Source organism: Puntigrus tetrazona, chromosome 10 (assembly GCF_018831695.1).
Source record: "Puntigrus tetrazona isolate hp1 chromosome 10, ASM1883169v1, whole genome shotgun sequence".
Taxonomy (NCBI): Eukaryota; Metazoa; Chordata; class Actinopteri; order Cypriniformes; family Cyprinidae; genus Puntigrus; species Puntigrus tetrazona.
Window position 1 is genome coordinate 12,360,641 of NC_056708.1, and position 16,999 is coordinate 12,377,639.

Below are 16,999 nucleotides of genomic sequence, written 5' to 3' on the forward strand. Positions count from 1 at the left end.
AATGGCCCAACTCAGGCTGTCTGCAGACCGTACTGGTATTTGTAATATTTTAGTATTACATTTATAATACATTAACTTAATTATTAATTATTAATGTTAATAAATAATTCATTACATGATTATTAATATATAATTATTATTTTTATACAATATAAACAAATATTGTTAAATTGCAAAAAATAATAATAGAAATTAAATATACATTTTTATATAAATATATGTTCTATTTAAAATTAAAATAGCAAAACTATGTGATAAAAATACGTGATCCTGGAGCACAAAAGCAGTCATAATTAGCATGGGCATATTTGCAGCAATAGAAAAACCCACCATCAATTTATAAAAACATTTTTTTTGGAATATGCATTGCTGAAAACTTCATTCGGGCAACTTTAAAAGCTGATTTTCTAAATATGTTGATTTCTTGCACCTTCAGATTCCAGATTTTCAAATAGTTATATTTCAAACAAATAATATTGTACATCAATAAGTCGTGCATCAATATTTATTCAACTTAAAAATTTTGTGAGAGAGCCCTGGTTTTGTGGCTCAGGGTTAGATACTGTATTCTTATCTAACTATAAATAAATTTAATAAATAAATAAAGTTAGCTAAACATAAACTTCGAAAGAAAATGAAGGCATTTAATAGAATAGTTTTTGCTGTGGTGTCAAAAATCACAAAATTTTAGCTAGGTTGCTGAAATCATGACAGTAACGACATTCAGACCAAACTGGCTGCTGACCTATGTTTTTGCAGTACAACAGGTTTTGGGACCCTCCCCATAAGTGGAAAAGTGTGAAAGTTTCCTGCCTCTCACAGCTAATCAAAACAGAGAACAAGAGTATCATGTCTTCCTTTCACCTGTTCATTCCCTCCATTCCATAGAACAGCTGCTGTTCCATCTTCACCTGTTCTCCTGGACCCCCCAAAACAACTTTCATTAGAAGCTCCAAATGGCTGATGTTTACCCATAAGCCATGCAAAAATATGAAGAGGGGCGACGCCAAATGCTGAGCATCATTTAAAAAGTAATAAACCACAAACCACAGATGAACTATCACAGATCCATTCCCTTTCATCTATCATTTAACGTGTGAGAGTTCTGTCACTGTAAATCATCTCAGCTCCGGCTTCATCATCTGAGTAATGTAACCGTGCCTACATAACTCATCACCTCGACCATAAATACCGCCTTCAAAAGCAGCGTATATAAACAGGCTGTTAAAACGCTCTGGGAATTCAGTCCCTCCCACGCATGCCGGGCCAAGAGCCTGTTTATTCTCACCAGAACATCTCGCGTTTGACCCAAGATCCGTGCCCTCTTAATGTACGACACGCTGCCTGCTGGTGGCAGATCAACACGCCTGGCATATGGGTTCCCTCCTTCTCCTTTCTATTTATCTGTCTACCTCCCTTTCTCGCTATATATATATACACCTCTCTCTGCCAAACCCCCAAAACCTGTGAACCAGACAAGCTCTATGGCTGGCAGCAGACCCCTCATCACCGTCTCCCGCCCACCACCTGGCTGATGGAGCCGTGCCACGATGGAGAAAGATGATCTCCAGGCAGAGAACTGGCACTATGTGTGCAAATCTCATCACCACAATGCCCACAGAGCTTATTCCATCAAAATAAAGCTATTCAGAACTTTATTGCATTAAACGGATATTAAAGGAATAGATCAAACAAAAATTGAAATTCTGTCAGCATTTACTCATCCTCATGTTATTCCAACAGGTATGACTATTTTCTACTGTGCAACACCAAACTTAAAAAAATTATGTCATTTTGGTCCCCATTGAATTGCATTAAGTGGTGATTTGCCAATCAATTTTTTTTTGTTCCACAGAAATTGAAACAATGTGATGGGGTGTAAATTTGAGCTTTCATATGTTAATATGCCTGTCACAATCATTTTCGTCTTGCATAAATAGCCTCAATGAACTAATTAGGGAAATGTGCATTGTAAAAGAAAATATGTAATGAATATATCTCATATTTTAGACTAACAACATGACTGACTAAGCTATACAATTAATGTATATTTTAGCTATGTGATTTTTTTCTTGTTTTTAGCCACAATTCCCTAGAGGAAATGTCCCACTGTCATCTCACAGGAGAGCCAAGCATATCAGAACTAATGATATAGGCCACCTGGATGATGGGGGCATGGATAAAGGACAGGACAGACAGTTGGCAAGGATCTAGACCTAGAATCAACTCCTATGGGGTTCTAGAACTATTTGTGCACCAGAATTCTTTCCACTGCGCACATTCAGTCTGCAGTTAATGATAATGACAGTCTCGTTTGAGGAACATAGACTGCAAACGTTTCTGCTCAATGTGAAAAGGACTCATCCAAAACCTTTCATTTGTAGGGGTAAGCTTGGGAATTTCAGATTCTTGATTATGCGTTTAGCTTGTTTTCGGTTCACTGAGGTAAAAACATATTTCTTAGATACCGCTGTAAAAGGAGTTACCAAGACTAACAAATTTCTAAGCATTAAATTGAGAGTCTCTATCGTATTCTGGATGAAAACCACCATCTTTAATGCAACTTTGGAAAACTAATTTTCTCAGCAACAATAAAAAATGTTTTATTCAACAGACCATCTGTTCTGTAACCCTCATGGATCACGAACTTACAATGAACTTGGAGTTTTGAAACTGCACAGTGTCTTTTAGGCGCCGGATATCACTAATAAATGAGTCTGAAATGTAGGTTAATGGTTTTGGTAACAGCATCCAACAGCCAGTGCTATAATTGAATGGAGTTATTGTCAAAGTCTAATCTGAAAACTCAAAAAAATATTTGATATGGAAATATGAGAGAAATATAACTTTCAATGCAGATAAGAAAGAAGAAATAAAAATCTAACTGAAAGAAATCCAATCTGAAAACGCTCGTAGAGACTGAGAATAAATATTATCATGCAGAAAATAACCGTTATTTCCAGCTTTTGGAGAGCAGCACCAACTTCAATTAATCCAGAAGACATCAAAAGTAATACAGTTTCTTTGCTTTCCCTTTTAAATAAAGATATTGCAGATCAACGGGGAGGTTTGGATCCTAATTAGATAGCAGAGTGTGAGTGAATTGTAAATGCTTTGGGTTTTGAAGCGTTTTGCAGTAAGAATGCATAGAAGAGGAATTTAATAGACAGGATTTATGAGTAGCTGGAGACCAAATCTACGCTCTGGCTTTGAATTGTGTGAGAATGGTGCTATTCTTTCCAAGCAGTGCCAGAACATGGGGACTATTATGTCTCACTGATATCTCAGAGCAGATGGTGAAATACTCGAGCAGGTGAGGGATCTGTCCTTTGACGACACCATTTAAGGTCTGCAGGCCACCTAGAAATGATTCTCTAGCAAAAAGCTCTGAGGTCGAATGACAAAAACATAACGTTGCTGAAGCATAATGAAATTGGCGATAATCTAATGACCGAAATCAAATAGTGCCATCAGCATTTAATTAGAGAGTATTGGATATGAGAAGCCCTGCTGTTAAAACCTGGAGCCATTCCATGAGAAACACTGAGATGCTGGTGGATTTTTTTAAACTAACATCTGTCACCTGGAAGCCACCAGCATTACGCTCCTCTCTTGGCTATTTCTGGGGTTGAATTTATCACGAATACCAGCTATCATCCATCTACATTAATACCACAAATCAGATTACCTCCTCTAAAACTAACAATGACCTCAGTGCTTCACTCCATCCAGGGACGACGGTTATGGGCCGCCACAGCGAGTGGAAGACTAAACAAGATCGAGTGGAGATGGAGAAGAAGGGAAAAAGATGAGGAGAGCAGGACAAAATGGGAAAGCTTTATAGAAGTGGCAGAAAAAAGATGAGCACTGCAGAAATTCACAGTCAGAGAGATTGAGGAAGAGAGTGCGAGGCAAGGATCAGGGTACAAATGAGCTGACTTACTTGCGACCTCCAAAGAGGCATTACGGCTAACGGCCTCGCCCAAGTAATTCCTCGCTACACACACGTACACTCCTTCGTCAGGCTTGCTGCGTCTTCCGTGAACGATTCGGAGGAAGAAGAGGGAACCGCTGGGGAGGAGCATGCGGTGGGAGCGTGGATCCTCACGGTCCGTTTCGACTCTTTCGCCATCTTTGTACCACTCCACCATAGGGGTCGGCCGACCTTCGGCTTTACAGTTCAACGTGGCGGGCTCGCCCTTAGAAACAATGAGGTCTGAGGGGTGTTCGACAATCCGTGGCGCGGCATCTTCTAACCTCGGCCGTGATCCTATAAGAGAGAGACAATTGGTGGTCACTATTTGCATCTCATGCAATTGAGAACATCGGACTAAATAACAGTGTTTAAACGAATGTGACTCAATGCAACAAGCATCTTTTTGGTTCATGATTCACTGCTTTTTTACTTTGACAGTTTTTGCAAATTCAATATACAATTCGATTCAATTTTGCTTGCATACTTTAAAATTTCATATTTGAATGAAATGGTTTTTAAATAAACTAAAATAATTGTAAAATATTCTAATTGAAAAAATCCATAATATACACATGAAATTTTTATGTAACATTATAAAAATATAAATATTGCACCTTATTTTAACAAATCGTCATTTGATTTTAATATCATTTACTAATATATTAGTCATTTCAATATTAATTAAGTAATATGACAAAGTAAATCTAAAATCAAATACCATATAACTGCTAATTAGACATGGTTGTCAGAAGCTTCACATGTGGTGTACAAAATTTGTATAAATAAAGTTATGTGATGACTAATAATCTGCCAAAACCGTTCATTTTCACTTTACACCAAATATGGCACTTAATTCCAGTTGGAGATTAGCCAATAAGTTGCACAGTCTTGGATCCAGCACCTGCTTTACCAAAGTCATCTTTACAAGTTGATTATTCATGTCAATGTTGACAAGGATGTACAATACAATTTCCGTCAATACTCGACTAGGTCAAATTAAGAAATTATACACATGTATTGCTCATATGCATGTCATAAACTGGCAGCATGAAAATTACATGCTCTAAATTCAACAGCTATCAAGAAAAACAGAAATTCATTTCTATCCCGCAGTTGCTGGAATGCTGGAATATGTATATATAATTTGTCTTCTGTTTTAAGGCGCATATGAATTCATGCTGACTGCCAAGGGTTTTTTGTTTCACACAGTTGTTGGGGAGGAAGGAGAAACCGGTGGTATGGTAATTCAGGTAGGCTTTCAGAAAGCTTTGAAATTGCTTTTCTCTATTCCAATTTGAATGACAGTGTGGTGGTGGGACAATTACGGATGAATAACAACAACACAAACTGATTCTCAACAAGACCAGGGAATTTCAGCCATCGGGAGATATCTGAGGATGAAAGTGAGTCATTGTGCATGGTGATTTTGGAAATAATTACCGATCCCGGCGGCAACAATTATACTGGGGTTTAAAATTCGTGACAGGAGAGAGACTGTGATTTCCAGCAGTCAGAGTGAGGGATGGTGAAAATATCTTTCAGTTGGAAATGAATCACGTGTGATAGCTCTAACAAAAAGCTACAGACATCCCCCTGGGGAAATGTCCATCACCACCTCAAAATACATAAAAACTTACGCAGGATTATGTGGGAAAACACAGTAATGCATTTCATGCACATGGAGATAAACTCTAGTATAACAGTCCTCTGTTTACAACAGCAACATGGCATTAAAAAATAGTGCTTTTTAGGATTATTTCTTACCGTTCAGATCTGCAAAGCTTTACTTTGCTTTATTACTTCATATTCAGTCGAGTGGATAAACACCCCTGGGCCAAAGACTAATGCAACTTAAAACAAACCCATTTCCCAACCACTTTACCCTAGCCATGAATAACATGACACAATGACCTTACAGTAGTAGTACATTGGGCTCCATCCACAAGAGACGGCAGAGGCCAAACCACAAGCTTTGTGTTCACCTCCAAATCCCCAGAACTGTTGCCCTTCCACTCTTTCAAAACAAAAAGCCCCGTGGCCCTGCTGGGTTAAGGGAGCGGAGACCGCCAGGGTTTGGCTAATAGCTTTTAGCGGACACTTATAGACTGCCGAACAGACTGCGGTTGGCAGGGGGTGGAGGAGAAACAGTGGGGTAAGAATTCAAGAACAGGCTTATAAATAAAACAGACCAAACACTCCCAACCTGCCACAGAGGAGATGTAAGGTAGGGAAAGAGATGGAAAGTAAAGATTGAGCTAAACGTCTACCAATGTAGAAGCTATCTCACCTAAATGTGACCTCTAGAAGACCAGGGGGACTTGGGATAGTCTAAGAGAGCGACCAACTGTGCACATAGAAGTGGAAAACAACATCTGGAAATGCTGATTAATTATTCTCCCTGAGCTTTCCGAGTCTTCTAGACCAACTATTGCCCATTATGAGGTGCTATAACTGCTATTTCAAAAAAAAACAAGTCCCATGATGGGCGTTGGGGGGATTTTTTTGACGACTCTAAGGAACTCTGTGGTCTCACACCCTGTCAGAGAAAATCAACCCTCTGGGAAACAGTGCACTTTAAGGGCCTTCTGAGGCAGATAACACATCTCCAAGAGCATCTTTTATATAACAACGCTTGGAAACGAACATTACAATGTCTCTGGTACTGACAAGGTAGGAAAAAAATGCTCAAATAAGGAAGTGAATAAGGCAGAACAGAGGTGATATAATTTTAATAACCTCGTCGCAAAATGCTGCTTGGCTCCACTGTGAATTGTGGGGAGTGCTTTGATTTCTGGTCGCTGAGTGAAATAAAACAGACAATCTTGCCTGCTTTAATTATTAATGGTGCTCGCCAAGGCAAGTCACTCTTTTTCAAGTACGTCTGTACTACAGACACGAATGATACTTCAAACCATGTGGCTTGTTAAGGATTACATTTCTAAGTGATCAAACTTATGATTTTCTCCAGACCATGAAGTTCCAAGAAGGAACCGAGTTATATGTTGGGAATCTCTTGGAGACCCTGAACTTTTAACTTTTTCCAGTAAGTAACTACCAAACAGAAGCAACTACCAGTAAGAATACCAAACAAAATACCTTAGCAACCACAGCAACTTGTCAAAAATATCTCAGAAAAAGGGTATTTGTCATTATGCCTTTTAGATTCCAATTTAGGCTAGATTCTAGAATTTGAAAAGAATTTTAATTGTATCATCAAAAACATTATTAAAATTTGAATAACCTTAAATTAAAATTCAAAAAAGGAACATAACTTATGTTAACTAAGATGATAGAGTGATAGATTAAAAAAAAAACTGGCAGCACAAAAAAAAATCTAGGCTAACTCTACGCTAGTAGCACAACTTCAGTCCAGCTGTTAAGGATTACATCCAATAAATGCTGCTGAAATTAGAGCATGTCCTATCTGGAAGAACCCATACAAGTGGCAATCTCACTGTGTGACATGCTAGTAATGGTTCTAGCAGTTAGATTGATTCGGGCATAAAGGCAGGTGCTGCAACTACAACTCATCTGCTCTTAAAAGTATCAAGCCCCTGTACTGTAATAGGGGTTTGACCTTGTTATGTGAAGGAAGAGGGGGGAGATGTGCCGGCTCTGGGAGGTAATACATGCATCTGGCTATCCTTCTGATCAATCCCAAGGGGCTTTTAGCACTAAGAATATTTATCTCCAGTGTTGGGGGAGGAAATAAGATCTCTAAACATGGCTCAGCTAAACAAAGACAGATGATGCAAGCCATGTTGCAGTAACAAGACATGCTCTGGGAAATTTTCACAAACAGCAACCGAGCCGACATATGCAAATATTCAGAGTCTTCCAAGAGAAGGTGTCAATGCCAAAGGATCTCCATGACAACCATACAAGGAAAGGTCAGATGTCGATGTAATAATTGTCTCCATCCCTTGAAGTATGTGTGAAAACCTGGAGGTCACAAAAAAGAAAGATGAATTAAGTAGTTCTAAAGAAGCGCAAATTAAAATGCAGGAGGAATTATCAGTGCGAAACAAAATTAGTATAAAATCTTGAACAAAATAATTTTTTAAGTTAGATGAATAAGACAAGATCCAGTAGAACTTTGACATCTAAAACAATTTTGCAGCATGTCAAACTTCAGCATTACATAAAAGCACAAAGCTTTGATGCTCAAAGCACAAAGTTTAATACCAAAGACAAAAATGGCCAACTTTCTTTCTCCCAATCCTCATCTGCAATTCTTTTGAGTGGCTTCCCGGCCCCCTTAAATAGTTGATTATTTTACAACCTCACCCCTCCTTTTTTCGCTGGAATCTGGGAATTGATTTGCAAATGTGCATTCATTACCCTAAGTTAAATTAAGAAGTGGGGGCTGTTCTTTTTGACACTCTTTCTTAACCAATCAGTTTTTTTCGCATTTACAAACAACAAAGGGGCTCTTGAGAAAGAGCACAAACCCAGGGTCATAAAGCTATGCTCTTCAGTCCTGCGGCTCCTGACGGTGAGAGGACAAATGAAGCTGGTCACATGCAAAAAGAAAATTACACAGAAGGGCTGCTGTTTTCCTCTGGGACAAGCGTGTTTCTGCCTGAATCAACCCTTCGAGGTTGGAACCTGGGATGGATTAACGCAGTGGCAAGCACAGAAATTCCATGACAGCTTCTACAGAGCAACCTGACACCTTTAGGGGTTGTGGCAAGAGCTGCTTATGTGCTTCCTGCTTAAGAAACTGCAAAAGATGTTGTGTTTACTGCAGGGGATGAAGAGGATTTTTCATTCCAACAGGAAGAGACAACATCGAGTCATGGAGCCTTGGCAAAACAAAGCCTACGTATCATTGGGGGTTCAGGGGATTGTGTGTCCATTACATGAGCTTTGATGTTGTTTAAAAGGATAAAATACTCTCTTTGTTAAAATAGTATACTTGTATACAGGGGATTTAACATGAATGCAAAGTGTACTGTATAGTAGATAGTTATTCGTACTTACTACACAAAACACTTTGTGATATATCACCCAACCCAATCCCAAATCCTTAATCTTTAGAGTGGTGCAAATGGGACTTCCTGAAATATCAGATCTTATCTTCACGCAAAGGCTCAACTAGCCACTCCACTGCTTTAAGAACCATCTCACTTCACAAAATAAACAGTACTTCAAATAAACCTTCTGCTGGGCAGTGGCAACACCCAACTGAAAGTATTGATCCCTCTGTGGATTCCCGAGAGAAGACTTGGTGGAAAAGAAGAGGGGAGTAAATACGATTCTTTCAGTGGTATGACCTGTTAGTGAGAATCTCTTTAAGTGCTGACCCTAAACCCTGCGATCTCAAACATCAGTGAGCTCTGAGTTGCCTTAGGTGATCAAGCCATTGAGGCGTAAAAAAATAACCTCCTAGTCACCCTGGACTTGCCAAACTAGCTCATTCTTTTAGTGTGAGGGCATTTTAGTACAGGCTGTGAGGAATCCTTTGCTTTTCTCTGGGAATAGCTGTCTTTTTTGTGTTGCCATATACTCAGATATGTATCAGTACTCTGAGACACATTCGCCCGGGTTCATTCAGATTCTGCGAACCCTCTCCGAAGGCGGTACAATAATACCACAGTCTGTTTTCCCTGACCTCCTGTAATTCAAACTCTCCTCACCAAAGAAAAACACATCTGGAATACATGTCAATGGCATATCGCATATCTCAGGGGGAGTTGACTTGTCCCATAGAGGAAGAAGTAGGGAATAAAAGATAAATTGTGCATGGTGGCGACAGTGGAGCTCCATCCCAGCTGCTCGGTGTTGTCTAGACCTCTTCAGTGCCCCGCTAATGGAAGTGGCCCGGTTGGGGCGACCAGCATACCGCGACTGGTTGAGATAGCATCAGCTTCCTGGTTGTGCTAGCGGTGCACCACGTTCCACTGGATTAATCCCACCAGGCACTTTCCGCTTGACCCCAACATTGCTAGGTGAGGCCCACACAGAACCACAAATTCAGCAGGAAGTGAAGTTCCAGGCTAAGGAATCTGACTGTACAGCAGATCTAGATGTTTTGCCAAACACCATCTTTCTTCTGCCATTCACACCAGTCGCTTTTAAGCACAAGCAAAGTTCCCTCACAAGACCGCCTCGTCTCCTGATCCCTTAAGACTGCCATTTTTGAGCTTCAGGTCAAATTCCAGTGAAAAGGTAAAACAAAGTGTACGCAGGCTTTGAAGTCACTCTCTTCCCATCAAAAATTATACAGCCGCTTTAAAATTCTTTCAATCTTCAATGGCCGGGGCCTTCAATCGAGAGCCGACCTGACTATTCATGAACTGGATCTTTGAAAGTCAAACAGAGAGAGATGAAAAGGACTAGGGCGTAGTCGGCACTGTACGGATGGGCTTCATGTTAAATACATGCTTGGGGAAAGCATGCATCGAAAGGGACGATGATTAGGCCTATATTCAACATTTGTCTGCTCCCAGAACAGCGGGAACTCTGCATATCTCCCCCTGAGGTCCAGAAGATAACGTATCACATTCAGTATGTGTTCTTGCTGCTTTGATGGCTGATGATTGCAGGAGGAAATGACCAAAATGAGGGGTAGGAAAACCCCTAGGCTTCCCTTAGTGCTGAACTTAACCTGTAAATGTTTCTGAAGATCTGCAACATATGGCACTGCGCTGGTGGAATACACAGCTGAATCGCTTTCAATTAGTGACTCACGCATTTAACAGGTTTAACATTTAAGTCGAGTGGTGCTCGTCGAGATGGTGGGTGTTTTGCATAAGAATGACTCACTGGGTCGGTCATAAACCTGAGCAGTCCTAGCATGGCTGGATACAAGACTGACATGTAGGGAGAGAAGAATTTTCTACTTGAGAAAGGCATATGAGATAAAAGACTAATTAATGGACTGCATAATAATGCAGTGCATTCATATGCTGACAAAGTGAATGCACAGCTTTAGCAGCCAAATTAATAAGGCTACTTTCCATTTTCAGATTTAAAACAGAATATAATATTATGACAAATATCAGATGAGTTCAACTGAATGCTATAATACACTACTAGGGGGGGCAGAGGCGGTTTCAGACTGTAATTTTTTTAAATATATATATATATCAATATGATATGAGATAAAAGAGAACTCCCTGAGGAGCACTTTTGGCCTATTTTGGGTAACTGGGGCATTTCTGTCACTATTGGTGGCACTTTTGCCCAAAGCACTGGTTCATTTCTGACTACAGTCTGAGAGCAACAGACTAAAAATGCTAAATTTAAGAGTTAATTTGCATTCGTAGTCTCTCTACTGCACAAAACATTATGAGAAATCTTCCAAATTTCACTAAAATATTTTATCATTTCCACAGACATCTCACAATTAAAAATAAATGAATAAAAACATAATTTATTATTATAATTCTTTATAATTAATTAATAATTATAATTATTTTGTAATTAAAAAACATTAATATTAAAATATTACTATACCTTCAAATGTGACAAACATTTGTACTGTATCACAGTACAAAACATACGGCAAAGAATTTCGCCAGTTTGTTGGCACAAGCCTTCAGTATAAGCCAGCAAAAAGCATAAGTCATGGTATTTTCAGCAAGGAAAGCAGCTAATTCCTGCAGTAAGAGAAACTATTTGGCATATAATAAAGCTGATAGTATCAAAGTCTTGCCACACGCCTATAGAGACACGAACAACAGTCTGTTAACACTTCAATCGCTCTGACAGAGACAGAGACAAAGAATATTGACACCACGAAAAAACATTCACAACATTCTTTGCATTGCATTCAAGGACCAATTCCAGCTCTGCCAAGCTGCGATTTTGATCTACACGGCCATTAAACAACAACCGTGCAAGTAATGTCCATGTCTAATAGCCCTCTGAACCCAGCAACTGTTATTTACTGAAACAACACAAAGATCACAACAGATGAGGATAACGGGGACTCAAAGCCAAATAGGAGCACGGGAACGAAGTTTAACAGCATGAAAGTGTGTAAACATAATCGCCAGGAGGGAAGAGAACGAGAAAGGAGTGTGTGTTAATGAAGGTAATCTAATAGCAGTGCCCATGCAGATAGAGACTGAGTCATTAAATTGGAGCTCCTGATGAGAGAGCACACACGGCCCCGGGCCCTTCTGTTTACAGTGTGCCCAAACACGCACTTATATACACTATTAGCCAGGTCTGTTTGCATCAACTAGTAAACAGAGCGAATAAAACACAGACCAGAGGTCTCTGTTTCTCCAAGGACAACACAGTTGCACCATGTAAACACTCAAGCCAGCTGTTTAAGAGTTGGAGTGAGTTGTTACTCAGTGTGAGAGTGTGGTAATCTAGGCTCAGCAGGTCCTGATAATGAGCAGTCATACTGTGTTGTTTGTCAGAAGGCATGGATCAAGAGGAATATCTTAATTTGTTGCCCAAAAGTGATCCGATAATTAAAAGAGTGGCTGAGAAGTCATGCCATGGGAACTGTGCTCCAGGCCTGGAGATACTAAGGATTCTTTGTCTGGGTATGTAAGTGGTATGTCGTCTTGGCATGCAGGTGGCCCCTGCAGTGCCCCCCAGCTTCTTTCCACACATTGGCACACAGATAAACTGCAGAACCTACTTGAAATTATTCAACAAGCTTATCTTAATAGGTATACTTCAGTGTTTAAAGAGTGGGAAAGAACAAGTATGCAGGCTATATTGTTAATATACAGAGTTTGTTATTGCGAAATGAAACAAGCTAAAATGTATCCTTTATCTTTAAGGGGCAAACGAACTTGGAGGAAAAAAAACGAGTCCAAAAAAAAAGAGGATTACTGCGATACCTTGCTGTTGGATTAGGAAAGAAACAAACAAGTGCGGCTATTGCATGTGTTTCAAAAGCTTAGACTTTAAATAAATATGCTACTCAAATACTCTCTATATAAACACATTTCTTAAATTAAGCAGGTACTGGTCTTTCTGCCATTTCAGTTGGCTGATGGATGAAAAGACAATAATGATGGGGAGAAAAAAAAAACCTGCTCCTCTTACAGACCAATGTGTGAAAAGCCCAATATTGGAAAGATCCCAGGAACAACCATGAACTTCTCCTATTGAATTATTGTTGATATAAACCACACTGACTACTATCGAGTTATTGGATGGGAAAAAGAATCACTGAACCACCATTGTAGGCCATGTCAATATCGAAGTGGTGAGAAATTTTCTGATTAAATAGAGAGGCAGTTATATTTCTTGAAAGGGAGGCTTAATATCGAACTCAGTCAGGGCTGGAGTGCTAGATTGAAATAGTCATTCATTACTGAAAGATACTATCTACAATCATTTAAAAAAAAAAAAACAGCCAAAGAGAGTCAAAAGTAGGTTATGTACTTTTCCTATCGACAGCTATCTAAATGAACAATGTACTTGCAGATGTCCTGACAATATCTCCACTTAAACCAATTAATCCTCGTATGTGTGTCACTTTTTAAGTCTAGGTTTCCACAATGTGTCCAGCAGTTCTGCAAATGTAAAGCAAGCCACCACTTTCAGAAAACAATCACAGATGCATATTTAAGGAATTTGAATAGCCAACAAATGATAACTTGAAACTGCAAGTCATATAAACACGCTCAGTTTAGTTTGGCCTCTCTGATTCTTTGTATGGTGCCTCCCATTTGGAACACGGCTTTGAGGGTCACCACAGCCACTGGAACTAATGCGTAAGGCCATTAAACTGTCTTCATCCGCGGCCAGAGACACAAGGTTGGACAGATTGATGCCAAGGCATTGTGTTGCGTCCCCATTCACCCCCACACAGCAACAGCAGAGCCGACGTCTTTAGGGTTCAATTCAAACTTCCTGTCAGCGCTAGACTCATAAAACCAGAGCCGCATGTGTTCCTGGCTTCCTTACTTGACCAATTAAAAAGACGCCACAAAGAGGAGGTGATAAAATTGTGCTATTTTGGGAGATGAGTTACGCTCTTGCATAGTGAAATATGTGCTTTTAATCAAAGGTGTCACTTTTTAAAGCGCATTTGTGGTGCAGCTTTATTAATTCCTAAGTATGATCTCGGCGAGAACAAAAGAGTGCCGGAAAGATATTGCCAAGCTGTTTTGTCTCCCGGCAAGGATCCAGTAAAGAGCGTGAATGTGCCGGGACAGAAATCAGACTGAGACATCAGAGCGTGCTCAGTAGGAGATGCGGCATTTATCTCCCTCCTTATTGACAGCCTCTCGACAGCACACTGTTTACACAGAGGAGACAGGGAGTAACTGTGCGAGTGAGAGGGAGACGCAGACTTCTCTGAGTCACACCTCTCATACACACACACGCGCACGTAAACATGCTTTTCTTCTGATCTAAGGAGCGACGACAGTCCTGGAGACACAATACATCAAAATAAGCTGTCGTGTATTGAGGGAAAACCCTAAATGACACACTTTAAGCAAAAAGTCGCAGAGCTTCTGAAATGCTGCCAATCAAACGTGCGTACAGTACAGGACGTGGCGGCGGCAGATCCTTGCGTGTTAATTGAAAATACAAAAGGGATGTTGCGCTTATGAGTCATTTTCTGATTTTAAAACGAAGGTTCATCTGGTTTAAAGGGTGTCATTACAGAGCCGAGTCAAAGGCCGGCAGTCGTTAAATGCATGTTTGGGGACAATCCGGAAAGAGCCAACAGCTGTTTAAAATGACTTCAAAAGGAGACGAGCAAACACAAGTCCTCCTCAAGCTACAAATGTAACATGGACGAACAATGAGTACACAACAATCACGCTCGGAAAGCATCAGGCGTCTATAAATAAAAAGTTGAAGTGTAACTCAATGCCTTTTCTTTCAAAGCCCTTATCAGGTGCGAGAAGGTGAGAGGAGATAGCCAGCGGCCCTCGCCGCATACCTGAGCTGGATTAAGTCAGAGGTGTGGGAAAAGGGACAATGATAAATTCAGCTATACCGAACTAATCCAAACTCATTTTTTGGATGGTTTTGAGCCAGTTATAAAAAAAACAGAACTGATTTCGAGTTTGACCAGACCTGGTCATGAAACAAAAGAAGAGCACAGTATTGACGGTACAGTTTAGATTGGACTATAGATCTAGTCAAATAAAAGCTTTGCATGTCATTTCATCCCTCGTCTGGCGGCTGTGCTGCCCTTGATTCAGTGGAAGATTTTGTCAGCGGCTATATTGGAGGACGGATCTCACAGGCAATGTTTACTGCCCCATAAAACAGAGCTTCTGTTGGCCAGCACTGCCATCAATACCACTGATCTAAGCACGATTCAATTCAAGCTATGCAAGATTTCTGGCCAGGGTTTGCAGCCAGGGGTCCTGCAGATAGACTTCGGAGTCCAAAAGAATATACACGAAAATATAGAGCTTAAATTTCATGGCATTTCTACCTCTTTGATAATTTGTACATTTGTAACGGCCTATCCTTCACCCCCAAGTCTGAATGAGAGGTCTTTGAGACTGAAAGGGTAAAAAATGTATTAATTAATATGAAAGAAAGAGCATGCAAATGATATCAATAATTAAAGAATAAAGAAGTGTAGTTTATCTATATTATGTCCTCTCTTTAAAAGAGAATCATCAAATTCAAGGTCTGATCTGTCCTAAAGTGAGTGTATTTACAGTAAACTGGGTCAGCTGGACTGTTTCGACCACATGTTTTTTGTATAAACAATGTGTATTAATGATACATATGTAAATCATCTGTTTACATTAAAAGCATTTGTATATATATATATATATATATATATATATATATATATATATATATATATATATATATATATATATATATATATATATATAAGGTATATGCCTTTTGCATACACGAGATGCTGTGCAATTCAATCACTTTGACTTTAACTTAATATCAAGATCAGCTTAATCAAAAACTTACTGACATTTGAATATTAAAAACACTTTTAATTTCTCTTTAATGCTCAGCTGCCGAGTTCTGCATCTATACAAATTACGTGCATTACCACAGTACAACCGATGCAACAACAACGATGCAACAAAAATACCACCATCCGTAAGACAATATTTAGGATGTTTAGGATGTCGACAACTATTCCACAGTGTTTTGCGATCATAATCCTCATATCCAGCTTACCTTGAGACAAGCAGATGATGGCAAACACAACGAGCAACGCATCTAAAGTCCTGCGAAACTCCATCACCCCCAAATATAAAGTCCGCCTCAGCCGCCTTTATCCGTACAAACAGTCCTTAAAACCACCCCAAAAGCGCTGCAATCCGCTTGAAGTGCGAGGAGACGCGTCTGGACGGTCGGTCACATTGAAGAACTTTACAAACTAGACCCAAAACACAAAAACTGGGAAGGACAATCTGAGCATCACAAATACTCCATATTTGCCGTGCGCTCCCCGTGCGCTCGAGCGCTGATCTGTACAGATAAAGAGTCAATGTAACGGACAGACAAGATGTGATGCTCACAGTCCGTCCCGGCAGCTCTTACTTCCTTCAAGATTCATTTCACAGGCAAAACATGTTTCTTTTCTCGCTTTCTTTCTCTTTTCCTTTCCTTGAAAAAGTATCCGTATCTTTAATAGCCCATTCAGTCAGATTTCCGTCTCCGCTGCCCCGCACTCTTCTCCTAGCTGTGAATGAACGGATTTACTACTCTCGAGTCTACGGGCGACTGTCTCGTGGCTCAAGCCCACCCCCTTGACTACCTTTAGCAGTTACCCACACTGGGGTAACAGCGCTCTTAAAGGGCCAGGCGCTTCATTTCTCTCACCTTCAGATATCGCTGTAAACAGTGAATTAATTCAATTCTGAAGTAGTTGTGAGAGACAGTTCAGCCGAGTAAATGAAAATGTGTTAGTATTTACTCAACTTCATGTCGTTTCAAAGCCGCGTGGTTTCCTTTCTCACACGGCGCACAGAAGATATTAGGCAGAACCGACAGCCTCAGTCGCCAATGACTTTCATTGTAACGTTCCATTCAATGAAAGTGAATGGAGACTGAGACTGTCATTCTGGCTAACATCTGCTTTTGTGCTGAGAGCGAATA

The 16,999-nt window shown here is 40.0% G+C and overlaps 1 protein-coding gene across 6 annotated transcripts in view; it reads right to left on the minus strand.

The window, feature by feature from the left end:
* The window catches only part of robo3 (roundabout, axon guidance receptor, homolog 3 (Drosophila)), a 119,690-nt gene that overhangs the window by 49,451 nt on the left and 53,240 nt on the right, over positions 1-16,999 (minus strand). For 4 of the 6 annotated variants that reach the window (XM_043250808.1, XM_043250810.1, XM_043250811.1 and 1 more), the window contains exon 2: positions 3,944-4,270. In XM_043250808.1, the coding sequence (XP_043106743.1) occupies positions 3,944-4,270 (327 nt within the window). Of the gene's footprint in view, positions 1-3,943; positions 4,271-16,075; positions 16,626-16,999 lie in introns of those variants that run through there. The other 2 variants (XM_043250813.1, XM_043250812.1) reach the window with 1 other exon arrangement.